Source organism: Drosophila rhopaloa, unplaced genomic scaffold, assembly GCF_018152115.1.
Source record: "Drosophila rhopaloa isolate 14029-0021.01 unplaced genomic scaffold, ASM1815211v1 contig_115, whole genome shotgun sequence".
Taxonomy (NCBI): Eukaryota; Metazoa; Arthropoda; class Insecta; order Diptera; family Drosophilidae; genus Drosophila; species Drosophila rhopaloa.
In genome coordinates this window covers 58,188-75,632 of record NW_025334990.1, presented here as the reverse complement: position 1 = coordinate 75,632, position 17,445 = coordinate 58,188, and the positions used below count along the sequence as shown (strand labels likewise).

At 44.5% G+C, this 17,445-nt stretch overlaps 1 protein-coding gene across 3 annotated transcripts in view; it reads left to right on the top strand.

Moving 5' to 3' along the window:
- Positions 1-16,715, top strand: part of LOC108050181 (formin-J) — a 41,954-nt gene extending 25,239 nt beyond the window's left edge. For 2 of the 3 annotated variants that reach the window (XM_044456515.1, XM_044456514.1), the window contains exons 4-7: positions 4,398-5,067; positions 5,124-5,211; positions 12,389-12,890; positions 12,963-16,715. In XM_044456515.1, the coding sequence (XP_044312450.1) occupies positions 4,398-5,067; positions 5,124-5,211; positions 12,389-12,890; positions 12,963-15,904 (4,202 nt within the window). In that variant the 3' untranslated portion in view covers positions 15,905-16,715. Of the gene's footprint in view, positions 1-4,397; positions 5,068-5,123; positions 5,212-11,864; positions 12,066-12,388; positions 12,891-12,962 lie in introns of those variants that run through there. The other variant, XM_017131737.2, reaches the window with a different exon arrangement.
- Positions 16,716-17,445: the final 730 nt, after the last annotated feature.

Sequence of the window (17,445 nt, the reverse complement as noted above, 5' to 3'; positions counted from 1 at the left end):
CCACAAAATCATGGGCCATTATATAAGTTGACATGAGTTTGGGGCTTATCAAGCGATGATGATGATGTAGTTTGGGTTCAATCCCAGCTCGCGCCTCAAATAAACCTCGTTACGAGGAGCTGGAGATTGGGGCAATTGGCCAGACGCCTCTAATTGAAGTGCCATATGAGTTGTGTAATCGATTCGCTGCGTACCGCTTGTTGTTGTGATTTGTCGCGTTCGAGTGCGAACACATCAAATAAAGGCACTACCTTTCGGCCAGGCCAATACTGATAAGCCCGTGGCCACCGGCACGCAGACGTCTGATTGCAGTCGACGTCTTCTGGTCTAAAGATTGTCGATAGGGCTTCTCTGAAAGTGGACTTGATAAACCCTTATATAAAATGTTCAGAACGGAAAGCCGGAAAGTTGACTAACATCGCAAAGAAAGGTGTTTAAGTACATCGCTTGTTAAGTTTGACGCAGTCACTGGAGAAATCTAGTTTATGTACATTTATTATTCACAAGTACTTTTTGCCAAGCAACGCCATATCTTACTTTTTCTAATAAAAACTTTTATTTATACATTAATTCGATTTTTTTTTGAGAAATTATGTAGACATAACAATTAAGCTCAATTAAAAAAATATTTTATACTGAAACTACAAAAATACTTCAATAGCAATACCCTGTTATAAAAAACCATTAAAACTCTTAGATATATACAATTTAGCTTGCTGTTTATATTGATATTGGAATATTATGTTTGTCATTATATATCATTATATATCTTTCGTTCTTACAATGCGAAAACTGGTAAATCTTTTGGGATTTTGCACTCAAGTAATACACCATAATAAAATTTGTAGAGGGTTTTAATTTTATTTTCTATTGCAAGAACTATAAAAGTTCTCTGATAGCCCTAGTCCTCATTTATTTATAGCTAATGGGTATTATGTCTAATCTCTATTGGCGGGAATGCACCGATACCAACAGAGGACTATATCTCGGTTTCTATTTGAAAGAATTACGCAGCAGTTGATTGGAAATTCAGCGATCATTCGCAGTGTTGATGTAATTAATCATACGCCTTGTTGGTTTCTTTGACCAACGAACTCAACGAACCTTGGTTAATCCATCGGCATAACATTCAATTCTCGAGGCTTACAGCATTGCAATTTACTGTATGCACGAGTAAAGCCAACATTTGAAGGCCCCGAGACCTGTTTTTGCTTTGGCTGCGGGAGTTGTGCAATTCTTGGAGCTTTTGTCTACCTCTTCGGGGCCTCGGGTTCTTGTTCTCCGTGGTGGCTCGCTATTTTTATTCCACGCAAGTGAACTCAGCACTTGTTAAGCGGATAAGCCTCCCACGTGGGGTGTTCCAAGGGGGCGGCCGGGCGGTATGTGGGCGGGGCCACTTGACCTTACCCAATACAACAATCCCAAGAGCTGGTCGAGCTCACATCCGCTGGCAAAAGGTCTCCAATTACTGCAACTGGCTGAAAAGTTGTTCGCCATTTGATTTGCACAATTTGCATGTTGAGTGTGGGGCAACAACTTTTTGCCAATGATTAATTAATAAATGTCGAACCCACTTGCCAGCAGCAGCCGAACCTTTATGGAATCGCAAACTCAGAATCGAATGGCAATCGGTGTCACTTGAACACCTCGGCGAGCCCACGTGGGCACTCGAAATAGCTATTCAGGCGAACATTAATCCCAAGGCATCGGTTGCCAAATTGAAAAGCCCCAAATCAGTTTTGATGAATTACCAAAGCCAAGCCAAAGATGACAATGACGCCGATTTCGCCCACATTCGCGGAAAAAGCGAAACCCAAACTGATGACAGCACACAAAGCCAAGCGAACAATACGGGATCTCAAGTAATAACAAATCTTGCTCAATAGACTTTAGATAAATTAGAAATAATGTATCCACAATGCTGATGTAATCGGGATTGCCTCACAAAGTGAATCACAGCTCTGTTAGACTGAACAGCTTCAACCTTCCAATTAAAGACGAATCTTTGTTAATTTCTTTAAAGAACTTTGGCCCGGTGAAGAAATAATTTCATTCTGGGGGCAAAAAAAGTCTGATTGCTGACCCAATTAGCCATTCCATAAATAAACAATTTTCACTTGTCAGAGAGGGTGGTAATACATCCCCCTCGGGCTGTTTAAATTCCATTAGCCAGGTCCCCAAGCAATTTGGAGGCCAGCGAGCAGACAACCAGACATCCCAAAGGGCAATAAATAGAATGTCCTGCCAGTGGGTCTCCCTATCCCTTGGTTAATATATTTACGAAGCGTGTTACTTCTTTTTTCATGACTAAGCAAGCGATGACCAGCCCCAACGCAGGTGAAATTAATCATTAAAATCAAGCCATCACAAAAAAGCATAAATGAAGTATTCGTACCCATGACTACCAATGTGTTTTGGCCATATACAAATATATATTTATATTTATACATATATATATGTAGTATCTTTAGGTGTTCGCGTGCCGCGGCCCCAAAACGTGACCGTTTTTTGTGATTAGAGGTCGAAGCTTTCTTGACAGAGCTATTTGATTTTTGTGTTTTTGAAATTCTTGTACTTCCGTTCAGTTGGGTTCTTTTCTCTAATTAATATATGGACTTACTTAAGCGGGAATGCAGACTTTCCATTGGGAGACGGGTATTTGTTTGTTGAACTTTCATTTCTGGTAATGACACACAAACTGTTGAGCGTGACTCACTTGGGAGATGTCGAATTTCAGAGATGACTAAAAGCTTATCACTTTGCTTAAGAATTAATGAGGTCACCAGAAGTGGGAATGCATATTATTGGTTATAAACGCATTTCATAGTCCTGTTTTCTCACCTTAATATCTAGGTTTTAATAAGTACATATGTATATATTATGTTGAAGATTTGATATCACAATAGTATAAGTTATAACAAAATAAAAAAATAAATTGTTAAATTGTTAAAGCCAGTACAAACTTTAGGTCGTAATATCTACACTTCACTTAACTGTGATGCACTGACATTCTTACTAGATTGTGTTCCTACATGTGTACCTTTCATTTCTTTATGATCGATAAGCAATTACCAGCCATCGTTCGCTTTTTCTTTCTTCTGCCTTATCGGCCATTAAAATTGTTTATAAAGTTTTGAGGTCTACGGCCATAAAATGAAAGAGATATAGAAGGCAATGCAGCCATTAGAATTCAATTAATGTGGCTTTTCATGTTTAGCTAATTGCACTGGTTGGACACATTGAGTATTTTGAATATACATACATATTTAGCGTAAAGATTATCAACCCAGAAGTTTTGAAAATATAGTATACAAGCAGTTTGTAGAGATAAGATATGACCTTGTCGAGTAATTATTAAAGCTGATTTTGCACGTGGTGTCCCATTGGTCTTATCGACACTGGCCCCATATAAGCCCTCTCTGTCACTCTTCCGATCTCCCTCTATTTCCCTTTCACTCGCCTGGGAACTTCCACCCATTGAGAGGTCTTCAACTTTTGCCTATTTATGGGCATGTTTGTGGTACTATTCTTTTCGATTTCGACCATTTATTGTTTACTTCTTATCACTCATTCTGTTCTTACTTTATGGTGGTATTTACTTATTGAAGAATGACTGAACGGTTCTATAAACAATAGATTGGTTCAACTGCTGAGTAACTGAGGAAGTACAACATATAAGTTCCGACTACTTCCTAGGAAGCTATCGAAAACTGTTCAATAAATGTGACGCATTTAAAGCGTTTTGATTATGGGTTTATTTACAAATTTTTTGGCTTGCAAGTCCAGTTTCCTTTGAATTAAATTTTAACACAAACACTTACATGAAAATCACTTTACAAAATTTTGTCATTAAGAGTGAGTGGTACATTAGTTTCCGTGTCTGTTGGAACGATAAAGTAATTCCCACCGCTGATAATTAAATTTCATACTCCTTAATGTGAAAACATAATCTTTAAGAGATTTTGCTCTCACCCTGAAATATTTATGCCCGAAATGTCAATCAAAGGAGAAGCTTGGAAAAGATTGGTCGACTTGACATTATTATACCTGGCTACGTCATGTTGGACAGACGGAAAGATAATTATCATGTGACGCTGTTGGGTTTTAAATTTAAAGTATTATAATGCAAGTAACCAATTTTTATTTAAGTAAATACTTTATAATTTTCTATAACATTTTTAAATATTAAAATTTGAGGCAAATATATGTTTTCTGCAATGCAACAATTTAAAATGCTTTGATTTGTTTTATTTTATTTTTGGGAATTCAATAATATTTATTTTACACAAGCAAACTGTCGTACATGTGCCTTTTCCTCTATTTCACATTATTAAATAGCAAAAAAAGATGTTTTCGAATTAGGTAAAGTTCCTCATCCTTCTTATTGGTCCTTGCAGAGCAACAACATCAGCAACAAAAGCGTCGTCGCTTCCACCCGCTCCGCAACCTGCGTCGCATCTTCCGGCGCCGTACAATCAACAGCTCTGCGGATAGTCCTGCAGCCTGTCCGTCGCCAGGACCCGGATCCTGCAACACCTTGCCACCACCCGCCAGTAGCAGCAGTGAGAAGAACCTGCGCAGCGGGGTAGTCCTGCCGTCGGGATCGCCTCTGAATCCCCAACAGCTGGGCGAGAGCTACCAGACCCAGTCGCTACCCAAGTCCAAATCCTACGGCTCCCATCGCGATGAACTGCTGAGCGTGCTCCTCGGCAAGAAGCGGGCCAGCAAGCAGGACCACAGCCAGGTCGCAGGGCACTCCCAGCTCCAGACCCAGTCCCAGTCCCAATCACATTCGCAGGCCCAACAGGAAGCCATGTTCCAGGCCCAGCGTCAGCATGGGGGCGTGGCCGTCTTTCCCGACGCCCTCGGCTTGAGCCGGAGCAGCTACTTCGCGGAGCAGCGAATCCAACAGCGCCATCTGCGCAGCGTGGGTGACTCCTCGCAGGAGCTGGAGTCGGGCTCCGGCTCGGGATCAGGATCGGGATCGGCATCAGGACCTAGTGGTGCCGCAGACATCTCCGACAGCCAGCGCAGCCTCAGCGAGGGTCGCCTCCTGGATGTGGACGGGTGAGTCCTTGCCCCCTTTGTCTGTATATTGGTGGTAACATTATCTTGGATTCCAGGGATTACTCCCGAGATACCTTGTCTCAGTCCCACGATAGCGTCTTCTCCGAATCGGCAACAGCCAGCAGTCTATCCATTGTACTCAAGGTGAGCTCCTATACATTTTGGTAAAATCAAAGGGTTGGGTCTTTAATTGGTTTATGGGTTAATAAATATTATGGGGTAATAAACAATGCCCCACCAAATAAATCTCTTTTCTTTGGTTTGTGAAAAGATAAAAATGTACAAAAAAAGAAGAAATACTCGATATGGGAATACTAAAAGAATTTTAGATGTTTGTTACCTATTTAATAGGCCTGTTTATTCGTTTTGACTAAATAAAGTTAGAGATTCCTTTTTTTAAGAAGTAGCTTTCCTATAATTATACCCGTTACTCGTAGAGTAAAAGGGTATATTGTATTCGTCAAAAGTATGTAACAGCTAGAAGGAAGCGTTTCCGACCCTATAAAGTATATATATTCTTGATCAGGGTCACTAGCCGAGTCGATATAGCCATGTCCGTCTGTCCGTCTGTCCGTCTGTCCGTCTGTCCGTCTGTCTGTCCGTCTGTCTGTCTGTCTGTCCGTATGAACGCTGAGATCTCGGAAACTATAAAAGCTAGAAGATTGGAATTTTGCATCCAGATTCTAGGAGTTCCTACGCAGCGCAAGTTTGTTTCAAAATGGTGCCACGCCCCCTTTAACGCCCACAATCACTTATATACGATTTTAAAAATTTAAATATTTCGGAAAAGTAAAAATGCAGTTTTATTGTGTTTATCAATACCTATCGAAATGTAGAAGAAATTTTTCAAATCGGACCATTCGTTAAAAAGTTATGCGTGATCAACATTTCTATCTCCATCTCCCTCGCACTCCCTTTACCTGAGTAACGGGTATCTGATAGTCGGGGCACCCGACTATAGCGTTCTCTCTTGTTTTTATTTTTCTATGTTCAATTTGTTTCATTCTAACACCCCCTGACCAGAATTTAGATTTATTGCATTTCCTCTCCCTATATTGGTTTTCACTTTTACTTTTTCTCGAACAAAGTTCACGGCCCTTGGGTTACTGGGGAAATCCGCTGGATGTTTTTGTTATCTGGGCATTTGTGGTGCAATCAATCTAAATTGATTTTAATCAAATTCAATTGGTGCCTTTGTTGGCATATCTGCATTTGTGATGACCGAATCTCCCGCAGAGTCCGTTGACTCACATTCGATTGAGGCTTTTGTTTGATTGTTTCGGGTTTTTTAAGTTGTTCGGAAAAAACAACATTGATTAGCTAACTTATCTGCTGCACAGAACGTCTATTAATTAGGTGTTTTTCAGCTGAGATGAGTTAAAAAACTCCGTATAATCTGATTTTAGTTCCATAAGGAAATACCACATATCGGGTCTAATTAAGGATTGATACAACTAAGTAGTTACTTCAAAAACAATTGCAAGCTACAAATTTAACGCATTAAAAGTTGTGCCAAAAGAAAGTCCAAAATGAAATGAAATAGTCTGATAGTTATCTAATAAGCTGAAACTTCATTATTTACATCATTATCACCATTAGTGCATAAGTCGGTTGAGCGTTTTTCTCTTCTTTTTTGAGTGAAAAAAAGAAAAACTGTAGCCAACGCACGCGTCTTGCAACTGGAAACCGAAACCAATGTTAGATATTACACAGAAACAAAATTTTAAAATGAGTATGATTTTTAAAAGATTCAAAAAATTCAATTCTAAGCGACTCAAAAATCACTCTTAGCCGAAAATGACTATCACTTAAATGTGTAGAGTTTTGAATTTCTGTTAATTTTAGAAGCATTTTTCGATGTAATAGAGTTGGGAAAGAATTTTTCTTTTGTTGGGTTAAAAAGATATTTGTTTCTACTGGAATATATTTCACTCACAAAATGCTTTAGGATTTATGTAAGAGAATTTAGCATAAGTTTATTGTATACAGTTTTAAGATTAAGCTAAATTATTAGTGATCCCATATATTTTTTTGCGTGCACCAACTGCAGTAAGTCTTCGCACCACCCGCCATCCACTCCACCCCCCGAACTCCCACTTTTCCCGGCGATTTTCCACCTCTGGCCGCGCGTGGCAATTTGCGGCTTCTTCTCCTGGCAGTCGGCTGTTACTTCTATTGCTTCTTCGGTTTCTGGACAAACGAGTTGCCTGCCGATGGTCGCTTGGCCGCTTCTTGTTATTCCACTTTTTTCCACTTGGCCAGTCCACTCTTCCTCCTCCTCCCGCCCCCTTCTCCTTACCCCTCGGTGCTCCCAGCTTATTTGCCAACCTGGTTAGCAAATAAATCGCATTTCTTTCTGTTTCTATGCTATTGAACTCCTGCAAGTTTTCCGCTAAATCAGTTTGCATCGAGACTTTAGCCAGTGAAGACAACTCGTGTGCTCGCCGTTCTCCGATTTCGATTCCGAATCCGACTCCGATCCGCGCTATGTCCACGATCCTCGGGATTCCTGGACTCTAGCCAAGTGAAGAAGTTACCGAACCAGCGATTTAACGGTCCAACTGGGTAACTGTGGTGGAGATTGTTATAGCTGCGATTCCTTAGTGATCGGATAGTGTAGATGGATTAGCAAGACGTGATAGGCGGAAGTACATACTGCTGGAAGGAATTTTAGTGATAAATGTTTAGCTTAATTTATCTTAAAAGACAGCTATATATACATAAATGCTGCTCTTGATATTTCCTATAAACTCGACGGGCTTTCTTATTATTTTCTCTTGAATATGTGAATTGAATTGATATCCTTTAGCAAAATATTCCATCTTTGGAGATAAGAAGTAAGTCATTCAGTTGATTAGTTTGAAAGGATGTTCACCCTACTTAAGCCTCCTCAAATACTTTCCCAGGAAAAGACTTAAGTTCTCCGAATTCCGAAACCCCTTTTCCTCGTTCCTGTCCAGTATACACATCTTCTAAGACCATTCTGTCCTGGGCTCCCTGTTAATCCTCCAGCCAGTCGAGTTGACTTGGCAATTTTTCTTTGAAAAGCTGAAGAGCAGGTCGGGAAACGAGCTTGGGTCTATAAATATTTACCAGCCAGCAGATGTGATCCCAGTGTCAGAGCCAGAGCTCTGGGCCAACCAGTTTGATGAATTAATTGCGGATAAATAGAAAGAGAAAAACATCTACACGATGGCCATAATGGAAAAACTAAATGACAATGCAGTCGAGCAATTTGCAGGCGGGGATCTGGGGATCTGGGGATGTGGGGTGCAAAGGAGGGGACATTTAGCCGGACGACTTGGAATGACAGCGATATGGTAACACGGTAACACGCATTGAAGTCGCCTGGGAGCGAGCTTGGTTGTCATCGGAGTTGGACACTTCACACGCTTCCCTCTAATTGACCAGCTCTGGCGGGGATCGGAGGGGGAAGCACTCCTCAGTAGTGCCGACTTCCTAGCTCCCGACACTCCAAATTTCATTTTCGGCCTACATTCGTTTGCAGCGACATGAGATCTGTGACACTTCCCGTCTGGCGGACTCCACTCCAGCCATTATGCAATGCTCCATTCCGTCCACGGCTGCATTTGCCTATCGCTTAGATTTCCGCATCCATTAGGAGCACTTCAGTGTCCAATGTCCAATCATCGCGGCGCATCCGCGTTAGGATTTTAATTGCATTTCTTCGCACGCCGATGGGCGCATTCTGGAGTTGGAGCAAAAATGCGGCCCATGTCCATATCTACCGGCCACTTCTACTGGCCCACTTCCCGGCCCCACTTTCCGCCACTTGGCCACTTGGGTGGACAGCCGAGGAGAAATTGATTCGAGGCGATTGGCGTTGATGTGATGTGAGTTAGCCAGGGGAGCCAGTCTCATTGGGTGAGAGTTTGGAGAAGGGTTCTTGCAGTTTCACATGGCTAGAAATGAGGTGTCTGCTTTGGAGAAAGCTACGCCGAGAAGCTTACCATCTAGTGCCAAAGCGTTTAGAATGTGTAACTAACCAAGAAAATTAATAACAGATAAAACGCGGAAGATATAAAGCCAGGTTTTGTAAAACACTATTCAATTTATACGGTTACAACATAACGTTGTAACTAAATGGGAAAATAACTTTGGGACCTTTTAATGCAAAAGTTATTGTCGGTTGTGAATTAAGCGCATTGCCCTACTATTTTACTTTAAATCGATTTACAAAGTCGCTTATTGTTTATTTAACTTATTTATTAGACTTACTAATGATTTCTTTTTTCCACTTACCTTGAAAAGAGAAATATAAATTGAATCACAAATTTTTAAAGCATTCAAAGATTGATTGGTCGGAAGTGGTGTTTATATATAAATTAAGTTTATTCCTGTCAGTCAATAATATTATGCGTTCTTCTAGAAAATAGTAAGAACTACTTAATTATTAAAATAAAATCAAACTGATTGAATATAAAATAGCTCCTGCTTAGCAGTGGTATCCATGAATTCAGATCCGCCATGAAAATGCAATCGCCCCACATAAATATTCCATTAAATATTATAGTCGAAGTCAGGGTCAATTCACGATAACTATTCGCCGATTGGGGCTACCAGCTAAGTGCACACACTTTAGAGCGTTTATCCCACTTGCAGATGGCGATCATTTGTTTGAAATGCAACTCGGACAGCGCAATGATGCAATTGCATTTAATTCAAAGCGATTGCCTGCCTCCCACTTGGCCAACTGTTGTGCCCGTTCTCCGGCCAGAAACCCCCTCCCTCGGATTGCGGTAATCAATGTTGGCGGTTGTGTGTGGCCAAGTTGGGAGCCAGCTATCCACTGGCCGCCGGCTGCCTCCCCTTTCCCCCCGGCCCTCCCCCTGAGTTGGCCCACTCGCCAAGTGGGCCAATAAATCAGTGAACGTGACGGGTCGAGTCCGCTCCGTGATTTTCCTACTCAAACGCGAAGTGGAACTTGGCTTAGAAGTCGCTGTCCAGTGCAGGTAGCTCTTTGAAATGATGGGTTAAGGGTCGCAGGATGGACACTACCTGCCCGGTTTTCGCATCGCGAAAAATTCCCCGAAACAAGGGCAGCTGTGAAAGATTATGTAAAAAATTTGAAATTGCTAACGGTTATGGTTATAAATGGATGATAATTCAACAAGAAAAAAAGCTAACTTCGCGAGCCGAAGTTGATATACCCTTGCAGAATATTCTGTAAATTATATTCTCCAAAATTATTCATATGATGCAATCTTAATACTCATAAAAAATCCCAACTTCCTAACTTTAAAAACACCAAAGTTATGCCATTTCCAATCGTTCAGTTATATGGCAGCTATAGGATATAGTCGGCCGATCCTTATGAAATTTGATAGGTTGGATTGATTGGTTAAAAATAGAACCCATAGAAAATCCCAACTTCCTAACTTAACAAAAACCAAAGTTGTGGCATTTCCGATCAATCAGTTATATGGTGGCTATAGGATATAGTCGGCCGATCCTTATGAAATTTGGTAGGTCGGATTGATAGGCCAAATATAAAACCCATAGAAAATCCCAACTTCCTAACTTAACAAACAGCAGAGTTATGGCATTTCCGATCAATCAGTTATATGGCAGCTATAGGATATAGTCGGCCGATCCCGGCCGTTCCGACTTATATACTGCGTGCAAAGGAAAGAAGGGTGTGGAAAGTTTCAATTCGATATCTTTAAAACTGAGAGACTAGTTCGCGTAGAAACAGACAGACGGACAGACAGACGGACAGACGGACAGACGGACAGACGGACAGACGGACAGACGGACAGACGGACATGGCTATATCAACTCAGGAGGTGATCCTGATCAAGAATATATATACTTTATAGGGTCGGAGATGTCTCCTTCACTGCGTTGCACACTTTTGACCAAAATTATAATACCCTCTGCAAGGGTATAAAAATATTAAGTGAAACGTTTTAAGATATTGATTTTACAACATATATGTATTATTCAATTACAACTTGTATGTGTTTTTTTGTAGCATTATAAAAAAAATCTCAACCAAGCACTCTCAAAATTGGATAATGAAGTTATTTAATTATCATAATCAATTATGGAATAATCCAATTTTAATTATACTTCCTATCTTAAAGGGGAAAAATTTTTTAATTTCTTTTTAACTTTATAACCCATGCTTTATCATATTCAAATTACAGCTTAAATCAGAACTTACTTAACCTGAAGATTATAAATCTAGCGACAAGGTCTAATTTCAGGTGATATATCAATTTGCAGAGATAAAATAATTTTATTATCAGTCCAATACGATCATTATTTTTTACGTGCACCAATCTTTAAAGTAGCTTAATAATTTGACTACATTTATGCATAGGGAAGCGGGTGCCGAGGTAGATCATCTTGCAGAACATTGAACCCGGCCCAAGTCCCCAATTGCAGTTTGGTTAACTAGAATTGATGGGCGAGGTCTTTAACCTGAACCAGCCCGGCACTTAATCCTCAGGCAATGAGCTACCAAAAATAGCAGCCCCACTAGAAATGAGTCCAAGAAACAGATGGCGACGTCACGCGCCGCAAACACTGATAGATGAACGACATGGGATGCGAAAAGAAGGGAGTGGGAGGGATTTTTCCCCGATTTCGGTTTCGTTTGTTTACTTTTGGACAGGGTTCGGGTCTCTCGAGTCTTACCCTTGAAAAGCAGTCGAGAGCTGACAATAAACAGATCTCCAGTGCCTGCCCTGCACCCAATTATGTTCGTCTAGGTAAAAGCAAATGAGACGCCATTTCCATTTCCATTTTCATGTTCGTTTTCATTTCACTCTCGACGCATCTGCATCGGAATCTTCAGTTGCACATTGCACTTGGGTGTCGCCAGTTGCTGCTGCTCGAGTTGAAAGTGAAATCTTTGCGATCGCGTGATCCCCTTGGCAGAGACATTTCCATAGTTTATTATCTCTACAATGGTGGCCGGAGGTTCGGGTTCTCTTAGGGCGCAGACCAATCCCTTCCAGCTTTCGTTTTCGGTAAGAACTTCAGGGGTTTCCATAGGTAGTTGCATCAGGAATCGCACGAATCGCCACAGTTACCCAGCTAAGCTAGGCAATTCGTATCAGTCATTTGTAGCCTCGTCTGCGTTGTGAGGTCCGCCAAATGATCGACTTCAAGCAGAATCCCTTCAAGATGAAGCTGGGCGGCTCTTCCATGGGGGAGAGTCGCCTGGGACGCAGCTGCCTGCGGGCTCGCTTCGTTTTCCGCTGGAAAAGCTGGGTAACCCAACGAAACAATACCCTGAAAACACAACTCCTTCCCCTGCATTCTGAGTAACATCTTTGCACCTTCATTTCAGGCGGAACTCACAGATGTCTTGCGCAAGCGACGCAATCGACCCGATGCCTCCGACGAGGATCTGGGTCTGCCCCGCAGCCCGGCCTCTCCCCAACGAAGGGCAGCGGGTGGTACCAGCAGCAGGAACGCCTCCGGCGTGGGTCACCAGTCGCGGGGTCACCAGAGCGAGGTGTCCTCGCTCAGCCTGTTAAGTGTTAACAGTGCCGAGGCGGAAACGGAGGACAGCCAGAGCTCCCATCACCACCGCCACCACTCGCGTGTGTCCACCAGTTCCTCCATCTCGGTGGGCTCGGACATACTGCGATCCCATCATGAGGACGACGTGGATGCCGTGGGTGGGGAACGCCACCGCCTCTCACATGCGGCGGCCAAGCACAAGATGGCCATCCGGCCGGCCAAGAAGAAGGGACCCACCAGGCAGCACCGCATGACTCTGGAGACCTCCATTCCGGAGGCCAACGAAGATGTCCTGAAGATGAGTCCCGGCCTAAGAGCTGTTCATGGTGAGTAGTAAATGCATAGCGCAGTAAAAGATAAACCTGGATCTCATCGCATCCCTCTAATCCCCATTGCAGAAGCAGACCTAAGGAGCAAGACGCGCTCTATGCCACCGAAAACTCTGACTGCCATTGCATCCCCGGCCCAGGTGATCACCGCCAGCTCGGTAACCACCAAGCGGACCAAGACAATCGAGCAGAGCTCCACCCTCACCACAGTGACCAAGAGCTCAGCCTCCTCCACATCACAGATGTTCGGGCTTAGAGGTCTGACCACCAAGAGCAACACGTTGCTGGACAATCGCGGAGAGTCCTCCACGGACGGGGATGACTTCCTGGCCAACGAGCGGGAAAGGGAGAACGAGAGCGGCTTCCTGCGGCGCCTGATCCACCGGAACTCCAAGCGGTCCATTGCCAGGGCCAACGATGGCGTGGACGACACGGATTCCAGCCAGAGTGTGGCCAAGAAGCTGCAGATCTCGACCTCCTGCTTGGAGGCCGCTGCTCGGGAACCCCTTCACGTGCCGGATAAGTCGCGCAGTGCCACCTCCCACGAGCAGCACGTCCAGGAGACCCGCCAGACGATCAAGCGGGAGATTCACCACGAGGGCAAGCACGGCCTGAACGCCATGGTCAGTAACTACGGCGTCCATCCGCAACCGCCCACGGCATTGAAGCCCAAGTCGGGTCCTGCCGCCAGGCAGCGCTACCTGCCCAAGGAACTGGGTGCTGCTCCGCAGGAGAAGATCCCCTCCGCCAACGATGTGACCAACCTGCTGTCGAAGAGCTCGCGGGGCAACGACACCTTCCAGTCCACCACTTTGGTGCGGGAACAGCAGACCAAAGTGGAGACCTCGGCGCACTTCGAGAGGAAGCCCCGGATTGTGGGCCTGAGCGCCTTCCAGCAGAAGCTGTCGCGCTCCAGTGACTCAGTGGGCCAGCACTCCAGCTCCTCCAACTCCTTGGAGACCAGCACGGACGAGCCCTCGCCACTGTACTACGAGGAGAAGCAGCGCAAGACGGTGGAGAAGTCGCGCAGCTTCCGGAACTACGAGGAGGAGGGAGTGGACTCCGCGGCCATGCACAACAACATGCCGAGTTTGCCGGATCTGTCGCTCAGTTTCCGGGTGCCCGCCCTCTACAAGCCCAGCACGCCCCAATCCCCCTGTTCCCCCATGTCGCCCAACGCCAAGTGCGTATCCCTGGGCTTCGAGATCAACGACAACAAGCTGCTCCAGGCACGAGCCGAATCCGCTGGTCAGTTGCCATTGATGGCGAAGACCTCGCCGCAGAAGGCCACCACCACAAAGCTAATTGTGAGCAGCCCGGGATCGGCGAACATCTCCCAGATCGAGCAGAATATTGACCTGATAGTGAAGTCACCGATGGTGAACATTCTGAGGAAGTCCGGCAATGTGACGGAGAAGCTGCCCAAGGAGCCATCTACTCCGGCCAAGCAGCGACCCAAGTTGCTGGACCTGGGAGCAAAGATCACAGCACCTGCGGCCACTGCAAGTCCCAGTCCTGCGAGTCCCCTGACCAAGAGCGCCAAGCTCTCCAACAGTCCACCCACCACTCCGGCCAAGAACCAGAGCTCCTCCAGCAGCAGTCGCCGGAATTCCAGCAATGTGGAGGTCACTGGCGAGCCCGAGTTCATGAAGATCCAACTGAACCGCGTGGACCAGGCGCGTCTGCACAACAAGACCAACCACTTGGTGCTGGCCAAGAACTTGAAGTCGCCCACCGAGAGGAGTCAGAGCAGCGATGACCTGAGCTTCAGGCGGAACAGCGGCGAGAACCTGGCGGGGATTGAGATTGTGGAGCATCCGCAGCAGAAGCCTCCAAGTCCCGTGGTCAGGCCGACGACACTGGAACCCAGCTTGGGCCGCCAGTTGAGATCCGTGAGTGCCAATAGTGTGAGGACGAGCTACGGCAGCAGCAGTGAGGTATTGGCCACCCAGGTCACACCTGCCACTACCCCCAGTACACCCAAGAGCAATGGGTTTTCCAAGGCAGTTCCCAGGGATGCAAAGGAGCAGGCCAGTCCCAGGGACTCGGCGAAGAGCAATCGCCTCTCGCTGGAGGATCGCAAGCGGCTGTTCCTTAGCGAGGAGCTATCGAAAGGGGTGGAGCAGCGCAGGAAGTCCGTTACCAAGGGGGAGAGCTCTGCGCCACCCACTCCCTCGGTGACTCCAGCCACGCCCGCCATCCCCGTCACCCCGGTCACTCCCACCACGCCCGATCTGGTCGAGGTCAATGGCAACAGCTCACCCACCTCCAATCCCGTGGTGCTGCGCAAGAAATCCTTTGCCAGCTGCAATGGCAATCCCAGTCCCTCCAAGGACGATCCCACGCCGGAGCTGATGAAGGTCTTTGCCCGCCGTTCGCTGAAGGTAAAGGATGACGATGTGGTGACCCTGGCACAGGTTCAAGCTACCGCTCCAGTGACCGTTGCCAAGAAGCTGCCGCCCAGTGGAGGCGGAGGCGGAGGTGGAGGGCAGAGCGTGGACAGCGACAAGGAGAACCAGTCGAACAGCGAGGAGAAGCTGGACAAGCTGGCGCCGAAGGGCGAGGCCCAGGTGACCCATCATCCCAGCAGCAATCGCAACTCGGTGGCAGACTTCCGCAATCTCAACAACAACAACAATAACAACAACAACAATCAGCAGCAGCAGAAGCTGCCGCCCAAGGTGGTCACCTATCTGCCCCCCATCAAGGTCAGCAATCAAGGACGCAACAGCCTGAATAACAACATCAGCAACAACAATGGGAGTGTAAAGCCCGCCGGCGAAAGGTTCTCCCTGCAACTGAAACAGGCCAATCCGGCAGCAATCACTCCAACGTCTCCGGCAGCAGCAGCCACACCCGTCGCCGTCCCCGCAGCAACACCAGCAACACCTGCAGCAGCAGCAGCAACACCCAACAAACCCATCGAGAGGTCGGCCACCGTGGGCGAGTTCAAGGGAATCCACCAGCGACGCGCCGAGTGGGAGCAGCGGGCCAAGGAGGCGCTGAAGTAGATGGAGGATGGAGAATGGACGGAGGAGCAGGCGTTGCAGGAGTAGCTGATCCTCGGCAGACCAGACTGTACCTAGCCTAGCTGCAATCCAAGTGCTTTTGTCTAGTGATGCTCTCTCCTTCATGCAATCCAAGCGGATTGGGAGGCAACAAAATTATTAAGGGAATAATAAAATTATCATTATTAGAATTAGCCCAAAACCTGTAAAGAATCGCGAAAGAAATCAAAGTTGAGGGCGCTGGTCGGGCGAGGTCATCCAAAGACAATAGCGACCTGCTCGGGTCCGGCTCCCAAGACACCATAGGCAATAACTATATACCGATCTTCAAAAAGTGACTAGCATATACTTATTTTTAGTCTATCTGCGTACCGTTTACAAATTGAAAACTAAGCTTCGTTTCGAATTCGTTCTGTGCATTTCAAAAAATTTTATACAATAAACAAAGAATGCAACTAACTCTTAACTGAAAAAAAAAACTGTAAGGACTGTGAGTATAATTACGATTAGCAAGGAGCCTGATATTCGAAACATCTGATTTACGTTAAGTTGATATTTTGCAAGCTTTTAATTGGTAGAAGAGAATGATTTTACTATTTAGGCTAACTATTATTATTTCTAGTATCGTACCTATTGTTTCAACAACCTTGTTTTTGCATAATCTTTGAAGTCTGCTGAGATTACAAATAACGAATGGAAATTTAAACATATTCTTACCCAAGCGTATTTAAAAAAATGCGAGTGTAAAATTGTTGTTAAAGTGACAAGTTTGTAAATGTATATAAAAATAAACTAATAAATATCCGAAAAAATATTTGTGTCTTTTTGTTCTCGAAACCTATAGTTTCTCAAAAGACTTTAAAAATATATGAGCACTTAATTTTGGCTTCGAGTTCCAAAACATCTTAACACATTTTGGGTTTCCAAATTGAATCCTTTTCGGTCAAAAAAAGGATATCATTAAGATACCCGGTACTCACTTATAAATTCGTTCAAGAATGTATATACTGTTTATATTCGTAAACGCTTTCTTCCTACAATTACATACACTGCCCCCGTTTTAAAACACAATTTTTTAACATATAACTGAGTTTATTAAATACATTTAACTAATCAGAAATTGTAGAACATTTTTTTTGGTGAAAAACACTGTTTACAAAAGATTTATTTTAAATTTGTCGCCTTGTTTTCAAAATTATTTTAACGTTGATCAACACTAATCACAACTACGCTGTGACCAACACAGCAGGGCACCCATGATAATTTTGATACTTTATTACTAAGCAGTGTACCCATTGAAACTTTTCTCGGTAAGCAGTAAACAGCCAGTCACTTTATCCATAAAGCAGTGTTTATCTCAGTATTACGTACTTAGTTGAATTTTTTCGGTAAGCAGTGAAAGCAGTCACAATACCATTCTTAGTAAGCAGAGTGAGCTCTTTTGAGCCTTTTTTACAGAAAGCAGTATTCTTTGCGACACCTTCATCAGTAAGCAGTTGTGCGAAAGATTTTTGGGTTTGACCATTTTTAAGAGTTCATAGAAT